The following is a 21,544-nucleotide window of genomic DNA, read 5'->3' as shown; positions in this document are numbered from 1 at the left end:
GTGCACACTGCTATCCATTGATCAAGTTTTTCTGCACATAACTTCAGCCTATTTCTAGACTTAAACCAGAGACACTTAAAAGTACTTTGCTTAAACCTCCTTTGATAAAATGTATTATAAAACTACTTTCAGTCAAACATTAGGGCTTAGTCCAAGTCTGAGTAAACAGACCCAGGGCCATTCTCCAAATGCTAACCAAGACAAACTGTAACAAAGCCATAACAGGAGACTGGATGGACCACCATAAAAAGGTTACTTTTATTTTGGCTAAATGTACAGAGACAGCTAGCATGCCCCTTAGCGGTAACGGTGCAGCTGCAGGGTGTTGCGTCTTCTCCAGGCGGCGCGGCGAGAGCCTCCAATGGTGTGGTGGAACTTGTGGCCCTTGCCCAGGCCACGGCTCTTCTTGCCCGCCGACGTCAGCCCGCGCATCTCCCTGTGCTTGTGCACTGCCTTGGTGATCCATTGGGTGTCGGGGTTGCGTCTGATGGCCTTGTGCATGATGTCAACCAGGATCACCTCGAAGAATTTGTATGTGGAGTCTTCACCCACCCAGTAAGAGCTCAGCACCCGGAGGCCTCCGCAATGACGACCAGCACGCTCCTGGAGAGGAAGGAGGAAAAGGTCCCGTTAGTCATCCCCATTTAGGATACAAAACCACACAAACAAACCTACTTAACATGGCATACTAAAAGCATGCTACTACACCTCACTTCAGAGCACACTTATTTTTGTCAATCATATCTCACTTGAGCCGAGATATATAAAGGTTGCAGATGAATAATCTAACACCATCCCTGCTGATAAAGTCAACCTAGAAGTTTGACGTCATCAAAGGATTCTTAGATCTACCACACATCAAGGAGCACCATGTGGTGGCAAGCCATCAAACAGCCCCACTCAGAATGAAGACCACTAAATGACAGTACCACTGGACCAGCTTGTATTGAACTAGCTCCAGAGGATAGAGGCCAAAATACTCTGGACTAAATCCACTTCACACATCATCCGTTGCATATTGTGATATTCCTCCATATTCATAGAGCATACAGAATACCATGTTATGGCATTGAAGATAGTTGCCGGGTGTAAAATGAGCCTCCAACACTCAGTAGATGGATATAAAAGTCTATGTTGGTGAATAAACTAAATTGGGTCAGTCGCCACTGAAAGGTTACTGAAATAGCCATCTGCTCCTGCCTGACTAACTTGCACCACCACATATTGAGCAATTCGCCTCTCTGTCCACTGTGGTGCTATATGATTTGGCATTTGAATGACAAGACATGTTTTCTAGATGTGTACAGTCTCAAATTCTAAGGCTTAAATTCTTAAGGCTACTCATGGCAATTACCAAAACTGTATCCTCTCATTTGGGTCAGTAATGGGATATGAAAACCTATATCGGATGTTATCAGCTGCCTTATTGATAACTTACATAAGCATCAGACTCAAGGTATGCACAATACAAACAAATTACACAAAAGATCCAGAACATACCTCAGCAACGGACTGCAGGCTACGGGCGAACTTGATCTGGTTGACACCGTGGTGTACAGGCTTGCCATAGGTAGCACCCTTGGGCACGGGGCGCTTGCGGCCACCACGACGCACACGGATACGGTATACGACGTAGCCTGTAAAGGGGCAACAGGGAACATGTACAAAGATTAGAACCGGCCATAAAAGATGGACACTTCATGGCAACTCATCAGTATCAGAGTGAAAAGCAAGAGGCATTTCTGCGCTTTAAGTAATTAGACATTTAAGACAATATGCAATATGTTCAATCGCTAAACAAATTATCTGCCTAAATTTAAGCAGTGTCCAAGTCAAAGGTCAGCAAAAAACAATCCATTTGTTTTTCCATCAAGTCAAAGACCACAGCATTAGACATTGACTCAGACCATCTGTGAGAACTTCACCACATATTCATAGCCACCTGTGAGCATCCCAATGAAGGCAGGTTTGGAGCAGCCTAGGCTGTAACGATCCCATGCTTCACCAGACACACTCATGTCGACAGGATAGAACCTTTACCCACCTTGCTTGGCCTTGTACCCCAAACGGCGGGCCTTGTCGGGTCTGGTGGGTCTAGGAGCACGATGGAGGCTGGAGAGCTGGCGGTACTGCCAGCATCGGACTCTAAGCAGGAAACGCATAACGTCGGACTGCTTCTTCCTCCATAACTCCTGCATATACTTGTACGCTCCCATGTTGTATCAGCTACAAAACAAGTGGGACGGGAGGCATTAATATTTACTTTCAAAGCAACATACAAAGAATGGTGTGCAACTGAGTTGTAATTGTAATACTGTGATGTCCACTATTCAGTCTGTATGACACAAACAAACGCTAGCTTTAAGATGAGGACCTCGTTCTGATGATAAACAAATCTTAACATTTATCATTCAGTGGCAATACAGACACCATCATGATACAGGTGAAGTAACGCGTACTTTGCAGTCATCATACGTTAACAAAAGACGACTATGTGGACTCTAGCAACTAGTAAACTATGAGTTAGCTACAAGATCCAACTAGCCAGGCCGTCATTCACGAGAAGCATGTATCTTTAGGTCCAACTGGCTAACCAACTAACAGGGAGATAAACAATGACAAACAAATACTACAAACCGATAACCATATTATTTCAAAATGGTGAGTTATGGCTTTTTCGCTGAACCTTTAACATATTCCCCCCTATGCTTAAAATAACTGAAATGGAACAATATAATCTTAGGTAGGAACTGTGCAGTAGACACCTAGCTAGTTACACAGATTCGCACCGCAGAAGCTTAACTGTACATAAACCAACATAGAATACACACAAACTAAAAAATAATGACTGGATAGATATGCTTATGCATTCCGTTACACATGTATTTAATCTGAAGTATCGATTGTATTATATTGACTACGATTTAACAGCGATTGTATTATCAGAAAGGCTAAAAAATCTCGCTTACATGATGGCGTACCAGCCGGAAAGGAAGGAAAGAAATCCCAGCATGCCTTTTGACAAAGGTCGTGACGACTGTTCCTGTTTTGGGTTCTGGGAAATGTAGTAAATATTTTCGAAGTGATTAAAAAAATATATTTTCATAGAATACAATACATACATATAATATGCATAGAGTATATGAACAAAATACCGCTATTGGTGTGCCACACTGATACTGGTAACATGTTTAATTGTATTATTATGTAATGCTATCCTGAAATAAGACATTTGGACATACCCCTTTAAATCAGCTATTGTAATTGCTTTGCGGGTTTAATGCACAACATAGCACACGTTATCAGTTTGAATCAGTGTGAATATATATTTACCGCTCTGATATTTCTGCCAGAGCCGAAAAATGATCAGCAATATAACGGATATGACGTCGCTCAACAACAGTGACGGGTTGAGGAAGGGAGGAAGGAAAGAAAGAAAAACTCAAATTTGTCATAACGTTTGCTGCATCTCTCGACATTAAGGATATTAAATATACGACCGTCTTTGTTTGTATGGACTGTATCAGAAATGGCCGAACGGTCTGCTGACTGAAAACTTCAAGCAGCTTCAAACAGCAAGAACTGTCTTCAAGTGCATGCCTGTCGATTGCTCTGGCGATAACGTTAGCTTCCTGGAAAGAAAAAGTGGTAATACGTGATAAACATACTTTATTTGTTTTAGGTTTTGCGTTTAGATTGACTCACAATATTAAGGCAATACGTGTTTTAAATGCGATATTCGCTAACGCTTACCCAAAGCCAGGTTAGCTTGTTTTAGCTATTTAACCACATAACTTCATAGACTACTGCTGCATTTCCTTATTGACACTACCTTGGGATTTACTTAAAATGCCACTTTATTAGACTTGAACAGGTGACATGTTTAATGGTTTCATAAATGTAACGTTTACGTAACTCGAGGACAACATAGTTCTAGTGACGTAGCCAATGTAAACATACAATCAGAGAGGGTTAAAGCGTAATGAAGGATCTTTGATACAATCGTTTGTTTCTGTTTTTTGTCAAGGACATCTACGTTAAATCACAATGGGGAAAGGTTGTAAAGTTGTGGTCTGTGGCTTGGCATCGGTAGGAAAGACTGCCATTCTAGAGCACCTTCTATACGGAAATCATGTCGTTGGTGAGTATTAATGCAATGCAGTGTTTTTGCTTCATGCTTTACTCCACTTCTGCTGATTTCCCATTCTGGATTTCTGGCTTGGATTTCCCAACTAGCCTTCTGGTTATGTGTAAGATTAGATAGCTACTTTTAAAAACGTTGTTTACAGATTGTGATTCAAGATTATGTTAATTAAAGTCAGTTAAACACATTTTTAACCCTGCTAGGCACGGAATCGAACCAAACCCAGGAGGATGTGTACGTTGCCTCAGTCGAGACAGACCGTGGCGTGAGAGAGCAGTTGCGTCTATACGACACCAGAGGGCTCCATGATGGTGTTGATTTACCCAAACATTATTTCTCCGTGGCCGATGGGTTTGTGCTAGTGTACAGTGTTGACAGTTTAGAGTCTTTTAAGAAAGTCGATGCTCTTAAGAAGGAAATCGATAAATCCAGGGACAAGAAGGAGGTATGCGGCTTTATTATACTCTATTATTCTCTCTCTGTGTCATTGTGCCTAACACCCACATATTTGTTCTATGTAGGTGAACATTATGATGAAGATGTTGTACATGACAATCAATAGCAACAATGAAAGCATGAAAGAATGTGCTTAGTGACCACCCTGTTTTTGGATGGTAGGTGACGGTCATCGTGCTGGGGAACAAGAGCGACTTACGCGAACGTCGTAAGGTGGAATCAGACGTGGCACAACAGTGGGCAAGGGGCGAGAAGGTGAAACTCTGGGAAGTGAGCGTGGCCGAGCGCAGTTCCCTGATCGAGCCATTTACCACCCTCACCAGCCGCCTGACGCAACCCCAGAGCAAGTCCGCCTTCCCTTTACCCGGTCGCAAGAGCAAAGGTACAACGTCCAACGACATTTGAGCACAAAATGGGAAAACTCCAGAACAGCCGACAGACTTTTAACACTACACACCCTTTGAGCATTGACCCTTGCATAGCCTACTCGCAAGACCATAAGAACATCATGGGGAAACCAGAAGCGTAATGAGCAGACGCGGTGGTCATAGGCCATGATGGGCCATCTTCAGTAGAAGGTTATCGATTTTCAGTGTTTCCTTCTTTCAGCAAGACTGTCAGTAGCACTCTGCCAATTATTGATTTACTTTGTCTGTGTATGAAATATTTACATTATGTGTGTGAATGACAACACAATATTTATTATTTACTCTTTCACCTTACTGTGTAGAATGCACTGGAGTGGTTAAATCAAGCAGTAATTGAGAAAAAGGCATTTTATTGAAGACATCAGTATGACAGAATGAGATGCTGTTCATCTTGTGCTGCTTTTGTAACTAAGCACCATATGAAGGTCAAAGCTGTTATTGACTGCTCACAGGGATAACAGTCAACACATTCTGTGATACACAAATGGATTCCATATTGTCTTCGGATAAAATGCAAGCTTTACCAGGAGAGCGCTTGCTGCAGAAATGCACACTATACATGTAGCTTCCATGCTGTTGTCCTTACATATGGTAATCATAATAAAATACAAACATGCCTTTTTTCACAGCTATGAACCATGGGTCTGTTTTTAGTTATCTATCTGTTGGCAGCCTACTGAAAAGGTCACAATGATCTTAGACTATAAAAGACTTAACATAACAATGGTTAAACAGGCCATCACTATGATTTGCTGGTGATGTGTGTGGTTTGAAAGTCTATACAGAAGTTTATAACTGCAGATTTCAATAAAAGGCAGGCGGCAACAAAAATCAGTTGTAATTCAACTTTAATAGAAGGGGAAAATTCACATTGCAACTTGAAGTTTGGCCTGAAGGATCATGCTGTGCTATTGTTTTTACAAGGAACCGTAATGCAGAAAGACTTAACATTATTGTTTCCAAGCGTGCCAACTAAAACTGATTTACAACAGGGTAGAAAACAAAACAAAAATGGAAGACATATTACGATGAAGCACTGCCAAAATCTCAACTCTACTTGTGCTCAAAACAAACAAGTTCAGAAAAAGAAGGAAACATCACATGTTAACAACAAAGGGACCATAAGGAAATACGACTTTAATCCTCCCTCCCACCCCCAATAAAAATGTCTCCCTATATACCTCCCTCAGCACACTCAATCCCAATCCCTAGTCACCCTCCCCCACCCAATCAGTTCCTTCTCATTTAACCTGCCACCCACCCACCCACCCACACACAGACACACACACACACACACACATCTTCATCCCTCTCCACCTCCTCCTGTATCACTCCCTCTCCACATAGCACTCTCCGCATGCCTGTGGGAGATTATGTGGCGTAGCGCTTGGTCCACTGTTTGGCTATCCTGTCGTGCTCCGATCTGTTGGTCGTATACTGGGTAGCGATGCTTCCCACAAGTGGGTCGGCTGGAGGGAAAAGAAAGTGAGAGGCGTCACACACATACGCACATGCACACACACAGCATCACTGGTGCACGCCACTCATCTACCCAGTGGCCATTGGGAGGATTTGTGTGCACTCAGTGGTCAGTCGTGGGTGAACGATGTTGAACAACAGTGATTCAACGCTCGTCATATTCATCCCCTGTGAGTCAGATGCAAACTGATGGTGAATCAATCAGCACAGTCAGAGGAAATGAAATAAAATATTGTAGCGAAGGGGAGCACTGAGGAAATATTAGACACATTTTGTGTGCCTGCCTACAAGGAAAACTACATTTCAGCGGCCACTATGACCCCATCAACTATTTATACACTTGAGGAATTAAAGATCCACAATTCCACTCCAATATACAGTACAACGTTTGGACACACACACTTATTCAGAGTGTTTTTTCTTTGATTCCTTTTTTCCCTACATTGTAGGCTACAACATTAACTACAACATCCAAGTATGATAGAAGATTAAGGTCTCTAGAATGATATTAATTCCAAAATCTTCAACCATTTACCTCTAGGACAAATCTACACACAATTGACATTATTAAAGCCAACATTCTTTTCAATTAAAAACAGTGAAAGACAAGCAGCCAATAGGTTCTCAAAATGTATGGGAAATCCATATGGGAAATACACTATATTGTCAAAAGTGTTTGCTCACTTACCTTGACTCACATATGAACTTAGGTCAAATCCCATTCTTAATCCATAGGGTTTAATATGATGTCGGTCCACCCTTTGCAGCTATAACAGCTTCAATTCTTCTGGGAAGGCTTTCCACAATGTTTAGGAGTGTGTTTATGGGAATTAAAAGGATGAGGAGACTGCCTCTCAGTCTCTGCTCTAATTCACCCCTAAGGTGTTCTGCAACATTTAAGGCGTGTTTCCACTACCCTGGTTCTGGGACTTTTTTGGGGGAAGGTACTTTTGACCGGGCCGGGCCTTTCACTGGAACTAAGGGACCAAGTACAGATTCCTATTCCAACATGACTGCACCAGTCCTGACCTCAACTCAATAAAACACCTTTGGGATGAATTAGAGCGGAGGCTGAGAGCCAGTCTCCTCGTCCAACATCAGTGTGTGACCTCACAAATGCGCTTCTGAAAGAATGGTCAAAATTCCCATAAACACACCTAAAATTTGTGGAAAGCCTTCCCAGAAGAGTTGAAGCTGTTATACTGTAGCTGTGAAGGATGGACCAACGACATATTAAACCCTATGGATTGAGAATGCAATGTCACTTAAGTTCATATCATATGTGAGTCAAGGCAGTGAGCTAATACTTTTGGCAACATAGTGTATCAAGACTGTTGGGAATCCATTCCAGTTGACTATGTATGATATGATTAAGTTGTTTAAAAGACTGAGCAAAAGGTGCTTTGAAAAAATGTTAATATCAAAAATGTATTTACTTTTTTTGCAACATAAATCAATGTGGGCCATTTCATAATCTTAATCACGTACACGGCAACATAAATTAGTTGCCAAACCTTTGACTGGTATTGTACTTGGTCAAATTCAGCAATTGTTCCTCATAACTAGCTGTCAGTGTGTGTATGTGTGTGAGTGTGTATTTCATATCATTTTTTTTTTAAAGGAAAGCTAAATGGGCGTTTGGACAGAGCTATAAACAATTGTAGTGAATCAGCACAAAGCTTCAGAGGCATGACAGCTAGGGGTGCAATATTGATGTTGAGCTCAAATATCAACAATCTTTTGTCAGAACAGCAGACTGTGCCTTTCAACTCAAAACTGATTAGAGCTATCTCTCCACTACCAAGAGGAGCCTTAAGACACTGTTGCTTGTTGAATAGTGCGTCACAGGTCCAAAAACAGTGACGGGTTCAGTGGCAACACAAACATCCGACACCACTCCCATCCACTACATGCATTTTTATTCAATCTACAGTGCAAACAGGATGGGGCCTCCAGTCTTTGTATTGATAGGATATTGAGTCTTGGCGGCTGGAGCTGGTGCTTGAGAGTGCGATGAGCACAGAAAGCACAGCGCCTATCTCTGTGGAATTCCACTACTGTCTGGCATAGATAAGGACATGGCAGTTTAACATGTATCAGAAGAAGGCAAAAGATTATAGTCTGAGGACATCGCTGGACAGCAGCAGTGGATTGTGTGTGCACAAGCATGCACACACTCACGCGTGCGCACCCCCCCCCCCCCCACACACACACACACAAGCATTACTTGAGCTGAGAGAACGATAGATGGATACTGGACACACCTTCCAACCATGAAATGGTGCAGTAAAGTAGAGGACAGACCTGGAGCTCTCCACCACTATACACTAAACATACTTCATAATAATGCAATACTGTGAAGATCTGAGAATGGGACAGCAAAGGTACTGGCAACAATGCACCACAGGGGCCAAGAAAATGAAGTATGACTTCCTTATGACACAGTACACAGAGGTATTGCATGGTCTAAAAGGGAACATTAGGGTATATATATTAAGGACTTTGTTCTTCATAGTGAGGTGGGTTTGTGCATGTGTCCATTTGTGTACATATCTTTTTTTTTGCTTTTGTGTTTTTTTGGTGCTTACCGGGGTTGCAGTCTGTGAGTAGGGAGCAGATGGACAGCAGCACCTTGGAGATGGTGAGGGCAGGACTCCAGTTGTCCTTCAGAATGTCCAAGCAGATCACGCCTTGGCTGTTGATGTTGCAGTGGTAGATTCTTGTGCGGAACGTCACCTGGGGAATCACATTCAGGGGGAGAAAGAGGGAGGGAGGGAGAGAGAGAGAGAGAGAGAGAAGAGGGGAGAGAGAGGGAGGGGGAGAGGGAGGGGGAGAGGGAGGGGGAGAGGGAGGGAGAGAGAGAGAAGAGGGGAGAGAAAGCGAGAGGGGGAGAGACAAAAAAGACAAGTATATTGTTCATACATAGTAAAAGAGAAGGTACATACAATTAACAATGAATAAAGTGGGTTGAGAAAACAAGCAGACATCCAAATGATAACAAAAAAACCAAACGTGATCAACTAAAAAAAAGTGAGAAACCACACACCAACTATGTCTCTAGATGCGCCGGCCATTTTTAGTTTTGATCGACTGAATATATATATAGCCAGACAGTTGACAAATAATACCACAGATTACAAACAGTAACCCAAACCACATTCACAAGCGACATGGACATAGGAAAACCACAGAGGCTAGAGGATGAATAAATTCACAGCATAGAAGTGTGGCTCATGACGCAAAGCAAGAACCTGCCGTGAAAACATCTACTGTGCATGTTTCTACACCTTACCTGTTATTGTAAAGCAATTAAGAAGTGACAAGAGTGGCCCATTGTGTTTCAATATTTGTCAACAAATTATTAATGATTACCGATTAAAGGAGCACAGACAATTGCTTAACCTTAAAGGACAACAGCCTAACCTAACAATGTTCCATTATTTCTTTCATAATCAAGCATCAAAGACCAACAGACAGTTGGCATCAGAGGAAAACAGAATTTGATGGTGCATGATTATTCGACACTTCAAATTCTTTCCAGCTCATGTCTGTCAGTTTAGAGGTTGATTCAATGAGTGGATGTCAATGACTCAGTGAGATTTTGTAGAGCAATGGTTAACCACAAGAGTGAAATTACTGGTAACGCATTGTCAACAGGAAATGCACACATCACACAGAACTGCATCTATTAGCTTATCTTCCTATTTTTCATTTCTATATAAATTCAGTGAAAGTGACTTTCAACAGGAATGCAGATTCCCGTCTGCGAGAACAGGTTTATACAAGCCAACAGTCAGGAGCTGAACACTTCTCTTCCTCAGTGGCAACGTTTGAATAGGGGAAAAGAACAGTGAGCAATGTTGCCAAAAAGCTGTCAAGTGTATCATCAGCCTAAGGGTGTTAGTGATGTACCCCAAGAAAGTGGGCTGTACTTTTCCTTTATTCATGAGTCAGTAGGACACATCATTGTCTACAAACTTGGTAGATGTGCTATGCAATAAATCACTGTTTTTTTTTAGTTTTTGAGTTTAATTACGGTTTCTGAGGACAGCTCTTACCTTGGGTGGTTTGAAGGGGTAGTCTGGCGTGAAGGCAATGTCAAGGAAGAAGATTCCCCCCTCATACACAGACCCTGGGGGCCCCAAGATGGTCGACCTCCACTCATAGATGTTATCTCCTTTAGGACCAGCACTGAAAACAAACACACACACACTTACGTCAAGAGGGCAACGCAACCACCTGACAACAGCAAACAGAGAGTGCACTGTATGCACCGTCTCCTAAGCAGCAATATTTAAGGCTACCACAGTCTTGTAACCAGTAGCGCCTCTCAATCTGACCACAATCTGTCCCTGACTAGGGTCACACACCAACTACACGTCAAGATTCAGTCATTTAGCAGATGCTTTTATCCACAACAATGTATTGCAAAGACTTACTATCTCATCTGTACTTGTGTACCAGTGACTGTATACGGAGTAAATGATTGCTGTTCATCTTTCCACTGCCATGCAGATCCTCATAGACAAGAACAGGTTTCTATAAGTCAACGTTAAAGATTGTCTTCCTCAGACTATACATCCTCCAAACAGAACAATATGCAGAACCTATAGTTTAGAGTTGTTAGAGTGGTTTTAGCGTAAATATTAGCTTCTGGTCGATCAGCTCTTGTGCCATGTACTGTAAGTGACAGGAAACGCCCACTAAAGAGTAACTACAGTGGCAATGCAGATGCTGCCACACAAGACCAGCACAACACACAAGACAGTCCCAAGAACTTAGTCTAGAATCACAAACACACACAATCTGTGGTGTACATTTCAAACATACAAAAAGATGGCCTACCTTACCAAAAAATGCTTTACCCTCATCTGTTTCTCTTTTGGGACTCAAGTCCAAACTGCACAGAGCTGACAGAGTTCCCTGGCCTTATTGGTTAAGTAGATTTCAGTTGGCATTTCCTGTCAATGAGCTGGAAAAGCTTACACATAAAAGCCTATTTGCTCAATTTGACTTCCACCATGGCTAATTATGAATATGTGATTCAATGGGTCGGAGATAGCAAAGGCCTTATTCAATTATAATGGCATTTAGGGACTTTTGGAGAAAATTGGATTGTGAAAAATGACACAAGAAAATGGAACTTGGAACATCTAAATATATACCCTAGGGATTTTGCGTACTTAATTCCAAAACAACTATATTTGCAGGCATATTAGACCTATAATGTTTCACAAAGAAAGCTGAACAAAATGTCCACCTTGAATAAAATAGTGTCGCACTTCCAGTTCCATCTAGTTTAAATCCTGATGGCATAATGATTTGCATCGTGAGAGTATTCCTGAACAAACCCATTACTGTGAGTGGTATTCAGACGTCTCTTGTATCATTCTTTCCCTCCACGCCATTCAGTCGCAATCGCATCACAGCAGCGAATACATTTACACATACTATGGTGGATGTAGCCATAATAGGCATTTCCCTGGGAACTGAACTTCTGACCCTGCCTTTTTTGTGTGTGAATGGACATTCCTGTTTATATTTCAGTATGGCCATCAGCACTCGGCCGGACTTGAGATTTTCTGGTGGCCTGAGCACCACAATTGAGAGAACACACAGTCATTTGGGGTCCTGATTTCCATTTCAAGAGCTTGCAGAGCTGACATAAAGCAAATCACCCAGTACACTTACATGTGGGCCGTGCAGTGTGTTCATTTGTAGTGCCATCGACACTACAGGGAGCCACATTTGAGATCAGACATTTTCTCTGAAGACACACTCGTTTCCATCTACAGGACAGGTCTTTCACTGTAACATCACCAAATGAGATGCTGCCACTGCAAAGCACTGAATTGGGCAATAAATGTGCAATAAATCTGGATCATTTTCATACAACTGGCTTGGACTCTCAGAACAGCCACAGCATCTAGGCACGAAATAAAAGAAAAAAACAAATTGCAGCCACAGCTAAATCCAGAAATAGCCGGCTGTCAATGGCCTCCATAAACTCTGCGTGATTTCAGGTCTTTTTGACATGTGCTGACATTACATCGCCGTCACTTATCTACGGCGCATAACTTCTTGACTTCGGCATCCCGCCACGAGGCCTGATAGGGTGCTAATACTATCCGCAAGCCGACACCTCGGCGGAGGTGTCAAGGACTGGTTCAGGGATCTGCCGTGGCGTACGACTTGTTTGACTTCTTCTCTCATCAGTTTCCAGCTGACTCACATTACACATATAACCCTTCATTTGATCAAAGACAAGAGCAGCAGAGAGAGAGAGAGAGGGGGGGGAGTCAAGGGAGGGAGAGAGAGGAAGAGAGAGAGGAGAGAGTGAGAAAGAGAGTGAGGGGGAGAGTGAGGGGGGCGAGAGAGTTGTTTATTTGCCTACGGAGATAAAAGGAGGCCATTTGCATGAAAAAAAAAAGAAAAACTGTCTGTGGTTTCAGCGCCGATTCCACTGCCGAGGCCACGAGCCAACTGCACTCTGCTACCAAACACTGACTCAACTGCAGGCCTGGTACTAACAAGCCTAAACACACACCGCACTCGGCCCCAGCACACTCACCGCCTTGTGTATTCTTAGAGAGAGGTGGGAGAGATGGAAGTGATTGAATGGCATGTCAAGCGAGAGAGGAGTATTTTCTGAACAGTCATCCTTCAATGCGGTAACCGAGCGGCTCAATCTGCACTCAAAATAGAGCAGGACGTGAGGACACAACCACCGCGTCCATCTCCCGTCCACACAACAGGTCTCAACTGCCCTCTGAAGAGTCACAAATAGACGTCCCTAAACGTGTCACCACCTCCATATGTACTCTAGGGGGTAAATTTAGATAGAAAAACTAAATAAAAATAGTAGGCTCTGCTCTGAGGCTGAAGGACCAACCACAGGGGGCGTCCAGTCAGTCAGTCAGTCAGTCAGTCAGTCAGGCAGGCAGGCAGGCACTGGGGGCGGGCAAGCGGGCAGGCAGTGGACGGCCGTCTGCTCAGCAGGCCGCATCGTATCGCTGTCCTCCTCACTGGGCCCGGGGAGGAGCCTCGAAACAGAACCGTCTCAGATGCACTCCAGACGCACAGAGGACCTCCACTGTTTGCCCCCCCCACCACCACCACCACCCACACACACACACACACACACACACACACACACACACACAACCCCACTGCTGCTTACGCCTCCATCATCACCACCACCACCACCACCACCAGCCGGCCGCACAAAGACCACACAGTCCCCCAGCGACACAAGCCACCAGTCCAGGGCATCACTGTTGTCATTCATTTAAATAACACAGATAGCTATCTTTTTTATTCTCTCTCCCTTTCTCTGTCTCTTTTTCTTTTGAGTCCAGGCGAGCGCTTGGACGCTGAAAGAGAATAAGTGGTCGTTTCACTGGGGGGTTCCACCAGAAAGTGATTAAAAAACTCCACCAGCACCATGCCTGGGAGGGGCACCAGCTGCAGTCAGTAGTGACTGTACGAGCATTAACAGCAGTTTGGGAAGAAGTGCCTTGAGGCTAGTATGAGACCATGTTAAACTGGGTAAATCTAAGGGGCCAAGAAAGCCTCATCCCAAAAGCCAACTCAATGCACATGTTTGCACAAGTGCTTCTAATCAGTTCACCATCTGAGGCAAAGCTGCCGGGGCCATTTTGTTCTTGATTTAGTTTTTTGCCTTCTCCCAGGAAGTGTGGCCGCATGTAAACGCCAAAACTCGTTAATCACCTCATTTCTCATCCACTAATAGCTTCTCACGCTCCAACTCTAACAACAACTAAATACAAACGAAGGTGATGAAGGGGGTTTTTGCTGTGAGCAGACACGGTGGTGAGGTTATGGCGTCTGTTTTTTTTTGCCACACACGGGGAATGCTTAAAATGAGACCCCGTTCAATATTTAATTCTCAAGATGACAATCCGATAAGGAAATAGTCATATAACTCCTCTCGTAACCCCTTTACCTGAAGAGGGAGTGTTACAAAGGCACGTGTGTTCAGGGCTTTAAAGTGGATCTGCCGGTCCACTTGAATGGTGTTCAAGCAAACTCAGACAATGCCAAATCAGCCATTTGAGAGCTTGGGGGGCGAGACCTGCTGGATGAACAGGGCAATCAAGAGCCGCTTCTCCTCCGCCGACTCTTTGTGACTCCTACAAAAGGAGAATCGAGAGGCGCGTGGGCCTAGATAACCACAGATATGAATCTGTCCGTTTTCTTTCTTTTTCCTTTTCTTTTTTTTAACAGAAGCTCTCTGGTAAGTAAGCACAGGAAATGCTTCACACAGCTCTTGCACAATACTCTAGCTCGCCGATGAGACAGTGAAGAAGGGCGCCTGGAAGTGTGTGTGTGTGTGTGTGTGTGTGTGTGTGTGTGTGTGCAAAACAAAAAAAGAAGACAAAAGAAAAAAGATATGACATGCATCCATAAACATTAGCCCACTGCTGTGTGTAGCTTGGGAAAGGTCAATGCAATGGAGGCTTCTCTCTCTCTGTGTGTCTCTGTCTCCACCCCCCACCACCCTGCTCTGGCATTTGCAGCCAGATTGCTGGGGCTTCTGTGGGTGTTTCCTTAGCAAGCGGCTGAAAATTGTCTCACTTATCCGGTTAACAGGGAATACGGAGAAGCCGGAGCCAGCGCTACAAGACGGAGGAGGAGGTGGAGGAGGGGGTGGAGAAGGTCTACGGTCATGTTCGCTGCGGCTCTGTGTATTCAGACTCAGGGGTCAGTTGGGGCACAATGCCGCACGTGTGCTTTTAATTTGAAGCTGCGATAAATTACCATGGCCCCCGTCTCACAGAATGTGTGGAATTCAGAGATGTGACGGACGTACACCCAGGGGCAGAGAGAGAGAGGGAGGGAGAGAGAGAGAGAGAGAGGGAGAGAGAGAACACGATAGGGAGGAATTTTTAAAGGAAACAAATACAAACACAGCGGGCGAGATGACAAGAGACCTTTTAGAAAAATAGGAAATGCAAGAAGAGGAACCTGGGGAGGAGGAGGAAGAAAAGCACGAGGGGAATGAATAACTGCATGAGAGTGAGTGAGGGAGTGTGTGTAAGAGACACAAAGGGTGAATGAGGGAGTGAGTGATTATAATAAGTGAGTATGAGCAAGAAAGGGAGAGAGAGAAAGAGAGATGGGGAGAAAGAGATGGGGGGAGAGAGAGATTCAGGGTGGATGTGTGAATGCGATCGAGGTTGAGTAAGTATGAGTGAGCATGAGAGTAGAAGGGGACCACAGTGTACCACTGTAGCTGCCTGGCTGCAGCATCTCCAGTTAGGTAGCACTCTTTTTTTTCCATCGTACCAACAGTACTTGAGGTGACCTCGAGAAACAGAGATCTGTGTGAAAAATTGCCAGAGTTCTCCCTTAAAAAACAGAAAGACCGTGTGGATGAGCGAGGCATTGAGTGGACTAATCAGTCTAGGGCCAACGGACACTCTCCAGGGGACACCAGCTTGTGAGAGTTCCATGAAGAGGTTAGGACTTTCCAATGAGATATACCGAGGCCTCCACGGTCTTCCCGTGAAGTTAAATTAAGCCGGTTGGCTTAAAACGGGCACGGACAACTATAAATGGCCCAAACGTGGAGCCATTTGCCATGCCAGTCTCAGGGAGACAAACACAAAGTGAAAAATGTAACAAGAAGGTGCCACAAATCCTCCTGCTGCCATCCGCCATCTCATCCTCCGACGCTAAAAACAGACATGGGCAGAGGCAGTCCCAAGCATATTCAACACATGTTGAATAGCTCCCATTCATTCGGAGCAGAAAGCTTTCTTTGGAACTAATAGAGGACATTTCAGAGTTCAAGATGGGAGAAATATCTACAGCTCAGTACAGTGGGTAAAGTGAGTGGGGTTTAGCAGACGTTTTTATCCAAAGTAACAGGGACTCGCAATGTTGGATTCAGGACTTCAATCTAGGGGCTGACAGCGGCAATGCAACTGCTGCACCACTGTCTGCATCCACAACTGAGGTTCCCTTCAGCAATGGCTGCCCATTTGCCTAAGTCTGTGTACGTGTGCTCACTGTGTATTCACTGTACCGAGTGTGTCTGTGTGTGTGTGTGCGTGTGTGTGTGTTCACTAATCACAGATGGGTGAAATGCAGAGTAAGAATTTCTCTCAGGGTGAAAAATAGATACAAAAGTAACACAGACATTCTCTCGTGAGCTGAAAGAGACATATCCCCAAGGTTTCCCCATCTAAAGCCATAACAGACATCTCATTCTGCTTTTAAAACACCCTGGGCGGTATTTTTCACAGAACGCAAAAGCCCACGGGCCTGTCATCGCCGTTCCGGGGCGTTCAGCGTTGTCGTGACACATGTTTCTGGGGCAACCCCCAAAAGATATCGCCCCACAGGGGGGCCCCTCCGATGTAGTACCGGGGAACAGCGTCTCGCGATGGTCTCTGTTAAACCCTAATAATCCCGCAGGCTTAGCCACAATCCGACTCTGATTCCCTCTGCCGCAGCCAGAGTGCCGGGATAGCCAGAGCGCTGGGGAGGACGCCACGAGGCACTCGACACAGGGCTTTACCGCGGATTGATTTTTTGATATTCACAATCTCCACACTTTAATTTAAGGACATGGAATTGGACTCATTGACTGGATTTGATTAAGAAAAACCCAGGAATGCCTCAGCAAAGGAGGGCAATGGGACACAAAAAAAAGTGTCTCCGGCAGTCGTTCTACCGTAACCGAGGTTCTAATTGCAGATAACAAACGCTGGTTTTTAACACGCGGACTGAGGCCAACGTTTGGGCTCTCGAGGGTTGCCAGCTCGAATGTTGCGGCATCTGCCACATTTTCTGGTGCCCATGCGCCGTCGCATTCACTAAAATGAGCGTGGTAAGCTTAGCGGGCGAAGGCAACTGCATGGCAGCCTCAGTCATGCCAACATACAAGCCTCGCTTAACTGCCAAATGGTTTGATGCCAAAACATGGATTTGGTGACCTCATTAGCTTCATTAATCACCTGATATCTAATTAATTCTAAATCAAACGGCAATGTCTTCTGTTTGTTAGGAGCTTCCCCCTCCTCTCTCATAAGGGCCCTTCACACCAAGAACGATAACTATAACGATAACGAGAAAAAAGTATCATCCAAGCTTATATGAATATAACAATAACGACATGAAGAATGATATCGTTGGGAATCGATAAAAAGCTGACAGCCAATCAGAATCAATCCAAATTCAGCCATCACATTCACCAACACGAAGACAAATGTTCCTCATCGTTGATCAGTGTGGACATTTTTATCATTGTAGTTATACTTATCTTTATAGTCATCATTCCTGTGTGAAGGGACCTGTAATCCTTCCTCCCTCTCCAACATTTTTTTCACTCCGTGCCAAACCTCCTTTCTTCCCTCCTCCTCATCCCTCTCTCTCTCTCTCTCTCTGCTGTCTGTTTCTCTATGCATCTTCCCACACACACATGCTTTCACCGTGCGGCCACTTGCACAGACAGAGAGAGAGTGTGACTGTGCTAATGTGACAGCAGAGCTGGCGACCACTGAAACCTCAAAGCCGAGGTGACAGGCGCCACTCTGAGATGAGATGAGAGGCTGAAGCTGAGGCAGAAGCTCTTAACATGCAGGTCACTCAGTAAACACCACCCTGACCTCTGACCTGACCAACACTCACCTGCACAAGGGGAACGCAGCCACACACACACACACACACACACATACACCCCCACACATACACACACAATCAGTTGTAATACACAGTGGTTATTACTGATACACTGACAGAGAGCTAGCCTATCCCTTCATTTCAGTCATTTAATCCTGTCACCTCATAACCCACATTTTAATACGCACTGATGTTTGCCAACTAGCCCAACCAGAAAAGCCTGGTGTTTAATTCCACAGCAGGAATTAAGGGTAAGAACACACCCATGGACATACCTGCAATTTGGCGGTGGATCCAATGTGATGTCCGCTAACTCTTTTTGAATTCTGAAAGCCAAAGAGAATTACATTAATTTAGTTTGATGATAACATTCTGAAAAACAACACTCAGCCATCTTAACATTGTACAGTTCCACTCCAGAATCTACAGAGGAATCTCTCTCTAGCAGGACCACCCAGAAAGTGTGTCAGCAGAACACTCCTACTACAAGTGATTTTCCCCAGCTTGTTCTCATGGTGGATCCCTTGAAGGATCTTGCCTGGAGTCATTCCTGTCTTTTTAAAGCATTATAAATAAGAGACATGATCAGCTTCAACGGAACACTTGACAACAAAGGGTTCTATTTGTTCTGTGTTGAAAACATAAACTCAAAGTAGCCTACCCATGAAAATTGAGCACGGGTTCTATACTCATTTACGTTTTACGGTTTGTGATCGTATTCATTTGTTCGAAGGATAAGAGACCTCAAAGTAAATATTGACATTGTAATAGTCCTGGATAGAACAGACTATGATTTGGAGCTACTTAAATCAAGAGGCCTATGGAAACATTAAAAGGCCAGCTGGTTTTCCCTAACCCCAATGCAGGGATTGAGCCATCATGTCTGATCGCAGTGATTGAGGGAGGGATGAGAGGGGGGAGGGCATTTTAATACTTTCCCGAGGAAAGGAAGCAATGGTCATAAAGATCATCTTTGTTCTTAATTCCATTCACACAAAAGAGCGCGTGCGGATACTTGAGCCGGTGTCTTCAGTCGGTCCCCGTAACCTGAACCTATGGGTCAGAATGAAGTGGTCAACACTTACCTTTTGGCGCTGGTAGAGAGGAGTTTGGAGGTCTTGCTCATGCTTGCTTTGCTCTCGCGCTTCTTGCTAGGCGTGTCTTTCTCTGGCTGCTGATGAGTAGAGGACGAAGAGGATGATGATGAAGAACTGATGCTGGCACGCGAGTCCTCATCCGACATGCTACCGACTCCACCGAAAGAAAGGAGCCAGAACAATACTCAGACTACAGTTGCCAAACGCAATCGTTACCAATTGTGTAAACCCTGGCGCTTCTGAATGAACAATGAAGCCACTCGGTAAACAACCTCCGGCATGGGTATGACCTTTAACTCATGCTATATTAGATTCAAAAAGCCAACACGAAGTGCTTGAAGGTTTACACAAACATGAGATATGTATCGAATACAACAATACACACGAACTTATTCAGTTTATTCCAGAACTGTTCGCTTTCATAACACCGCGAGGATTACTGACCCCACTGGCTAATATTTGCGCAGGAACGTTATATTTAGCCTTGGTTGAAATAGGCTACTCGTCATATTTATAAACAAAATTGTGTTAAATAGCCCAAAGGTTAGATGACAACTCAAAAGTACACACGAAATTGACTCAGTTGACAAGCTGTGCGAAAACAGGCAGAAGCGAAAATCGATTGGGCGATGTCGCATATTCGTTTGGGAAGCGCTTCACTTTACTCCGAATCCTGTCGCCTTGAGTTTACCAAACTTTCCCCTTGAATCGTTTAAGATCCTCTACTGGATATATATTGTAAGTCTAACCACATATAACAAGTTAAAACGCCAATGTAAATAAAAAATATCCCAACAGTGTAATTCTTTACGACGTCTTATCCCTCGACATGCCACTGATCAGACCAGCAGCCAGCCAGTCCTGGGACAGACCATTTTCAGATATTCCCTCCGACGGCCAGAATATCCAATTCACGCACCTACCGTCAACACGAAAACTTAGACAGTGCGACGATCATTCAGATACCATTTCGACGTGAAATATGTACAGCTTTCACCCGTTAGCTACCTTTCTTTGTGTCTGTGTGTGCCTCTTCCGTCGCTTGGACGCGTGTCTTTCGCCTCTCTCGGAGCGGAAGTGCTGGTGCAACAGCAACCGAAGCTATCCAGGGCAATGGAGTCGTGTTTGGTTGGGCACACTTGGCGATGTCAGATTGGAAGTAGCCTACCGTGTTAAACCGTTCCAAATCCCTTTTCAACTGCGGTCCATGAGACGTTGCCTATTAATTAACTTCAAAATGATAGACCAAATGCCGCGCGTCGCTATCGAAATTACTGTGAAAACTTCAAATCCTCTGATGTTGCGTCCTCCCCGCATCTTTATCACAGGATGATCTCTTGACCTAATGGCGATTGTTCAACCCCATGAATTACCTTGTCTAGCCTACTTGAAATAGTTGAGCCAACAGACGAGGACTCGAGGCTGTTAGGCTACTGATAAACTTGGACATGAGTTGGCTAAACAGACCTTGTCAAAATCCCCGTGCTCCTGGTGTTTCAATGAAATGGGACAAGCGTGGTCCAGTCCAACAGATCTATGTGCGTTGCCAATTGCAAATTGATGGTCCTTGTGTGCTGCTCTGCTATGGCTTCACCCAGGCCAATTTAGGAATTTTCGGCCAAAGGGTTTGGTCATTTCAGGCGTGTGTTAACACAACAGGTGCATGGTGCCTTAGTATTTTAACCATCTGCTTCATTCATGCACACTGACATGACAATAGGACTAGCCTACTTTACATTAACCTATTTTTATAGGCTAGTGCAATCTAAATGTTGGCCAGAGAGGTTAGACTATATATCTGTAGTAGCTGCTCGTTTTGACCATTAGGCTATAAGGTAAGCCAGGGATATGGAGGAGATCTGCTTCATGAATTCAGAAATGGATCCTAAATGGACCCTTGCCGGATGACTAAAGGATCTGAAATGGATGTAGATGGAGTCTGATCTGAACCCGTGATGGGCAACCGCCAGACCCATTGCAGTGTGCAAGTGAACTCTGTTCTAGACCCTTTCGTACCAGCTTTGCTGCGGAGTCACTCACTATGCTATGTGGGAAAGCTGTGTCTCTCAGTTACTAAAACAAACTGAGGACCACATTGCAGCAGGTCAAACCTTACTGAAAAACATCAGAATATCTTAAGTCCTATGCAAATCTGCATGGATCATCACTATGCATGAGTTCAAGACCAAGCAAAAGTCACTTAACATAACACATGTTTAGTGCTTATTGTGCATTATAGCAGCTATTGTGTTTAGTTCCATTGTCTTTGCAGGGGGCTTTTCTCTGTAGTC

At 44.2% G+C, this 21,544-nt stretch overlaps 3 protein-coding genes across 4 annotated transcripts; 1 reads left to right on the top strand and 2 right to left on the bottom strand.

The window, feature by feature from the left end:
* Positions 1-234: 234 nt before the first annotated feature.
* rpl15 (ribosomal protein L15) lies at positions 235-3,055 on the bottom strand. The gene is made up of 4 exons (XM_062528741.1): positions 2,970-3,055; positions 2,045-2,226; positions 1,501-1,637; positions 235-603 (listed from the first exon to the last, which is right to left on the bottom strand). The coding sequence occupies exons 2-4, from the start codon at positions 2,214-2,216 to the stop codon at positions 298-300; spliced, it is 615 nt and encodes a 204-aa protein (XP_062384725.1). The 5' UTR covers positions 2,217-2,226; positions 2,970-3,055; the 3' UTR covers positions 235-297.
* Positions 3,056-3,403: 348 nt separating this feature from the next.
* On the top strand, positions 3,404-5,821 carry nkiras1 (NFKB inhibitor interacting Ras-like 1). Its single transcript, XM_062528740.1, has 4 exons — positions 3,404-3,648; positions 4,028-4,141; positions 4,348-4,589; positions 4,763-5,821. Exons 2-4 carry the CDS (start codon positions 4,048-4,050, stop codon positions 5,003-5,005), a joined length of 579 nt encoding a protein of 192 aa, XP_062384724.1. The 5' UTR covers positions 3,404-3,648; positions 4,028-4,047; the 3' UTR covers positions 5,006-5,821.
* Positions 5,822-5,859: 38 nt separating this feature from the next.
* Positions 5,860-20,422, bottom strand: ube2e1 (ubiquitin-conjugating enzyme E2E 1). 2 transcript variants are annotated; one of them, XM_062528738.1, is made up of 6 exons: positions 20,262-20,422; positions 19,242-19,407; positions 18,432-18,482; positions 10,566-10,698; positions 9,096-9,243; positions 5,860-6,497 (listed from the first exon to the last, which is right to left on the bottom strand). In XM_062528738.1, exons 2-6 carry the CDS (start codon positions 19,397-19,399, stop codon positions 6,400-6,402), a joined length of 588 nt encoding a protein of 195 aa, XP_062384722.1. In that variant the 5' UTR covers positions 19,400-19,407; positions 20,262-20,422; the 3' UTR covers positions 5,860-6,399. The 2 variants fall into 2 exon arrangements, with proteins under 2 accessions (XP_062384722.1, XP_062384723.1); XM_062528739.1 differs by lacking the exon at positions 20,262-20,422 and adding an exon at positions 20,177-20,256.
* Positions 20,423-21,544: the final 1,122 nt, after the last annotated feature.

This window comes from Sardina pilchardus, chromosome 24, assembly GCF_963854185.1.
Source record: "Sardina pilchardus chromosome 24, fSarPil1.1, whole genome shotgun sequence".
Taxonomy (NCBI): domain Eukaryota; kingdom Metazoa; phylum Chordata; class Actinopteri; order Clupeiformes; family Clupeidae; genus Sardina; species Sardina pilchardus.
Note: the sequence above shows the minus strand (reverse complement) of the source record. Positions and strands in the feature narration are given on the sequence as shown.

Coding starts and splice junctions, on each gene's coding strand:
- rpl15 (XM_062528741.1), bottom strand. CDS start 2,216: ATGGGAGCGTACAAGTATATGCAGGAGTTATGGAGGAAGAAGCAGTCC. Junction 1,638..2,044: donor GGGGTACAAGGCCAAGCAAG/GTGGGTAAAGGT, acceptor GCCCCTTTACAG/GCTACGTCGTATACCGTATC. Junction 604..1,500: donor GCCTGCAGTCCGTTGCTGAG/GTATGTTCTGGA, acceptor CTTCCTCTCCAG/GAGCGTGCTGGTCGTCATTG.
- nkiras1 (XM_062528740.1), top strand. CDS start 4,048: ATGGGGAAAGGTTGTAAAGTTGTGGTCTGTGGCTTGGCATCGGTAGGA. Junction 4,142..4,347: donor ATACGGAAATCATGTCGTTG/GTGAGTATTAAT, acceptor TAACCCTGCTAG/GCACGGAATCGAACCAAACC. Junction 4,590..4,762: donor AATCCAGGGACAAGAAGGAG/GTATGCGGCTTT, acceptor TTTGGATGGTAG/GTGACGGTCATCGTGCTGGG.
- ube2e1 (XM_062528738.1), bottom strand. CDS start 19,399: ATGTCGGATGAGGACTCGCGTGCCAGCATCAGTTCTTCATCATCATCC. Junction 9,244..10,565: donor ACCCCTTCAAACCACCCAAG/GTAAGAGCTGTC, acceptor GTGATTCCCCAG/GTGACGTTCCGCACAAGAAT. Junction 6,498..9,095: donor ACTCACAGACTGCAACCCCG/GTAAGCACCAAA, acceptor TTTTCCCTCCAG/CCGACCCACTTGTGGGAAGC.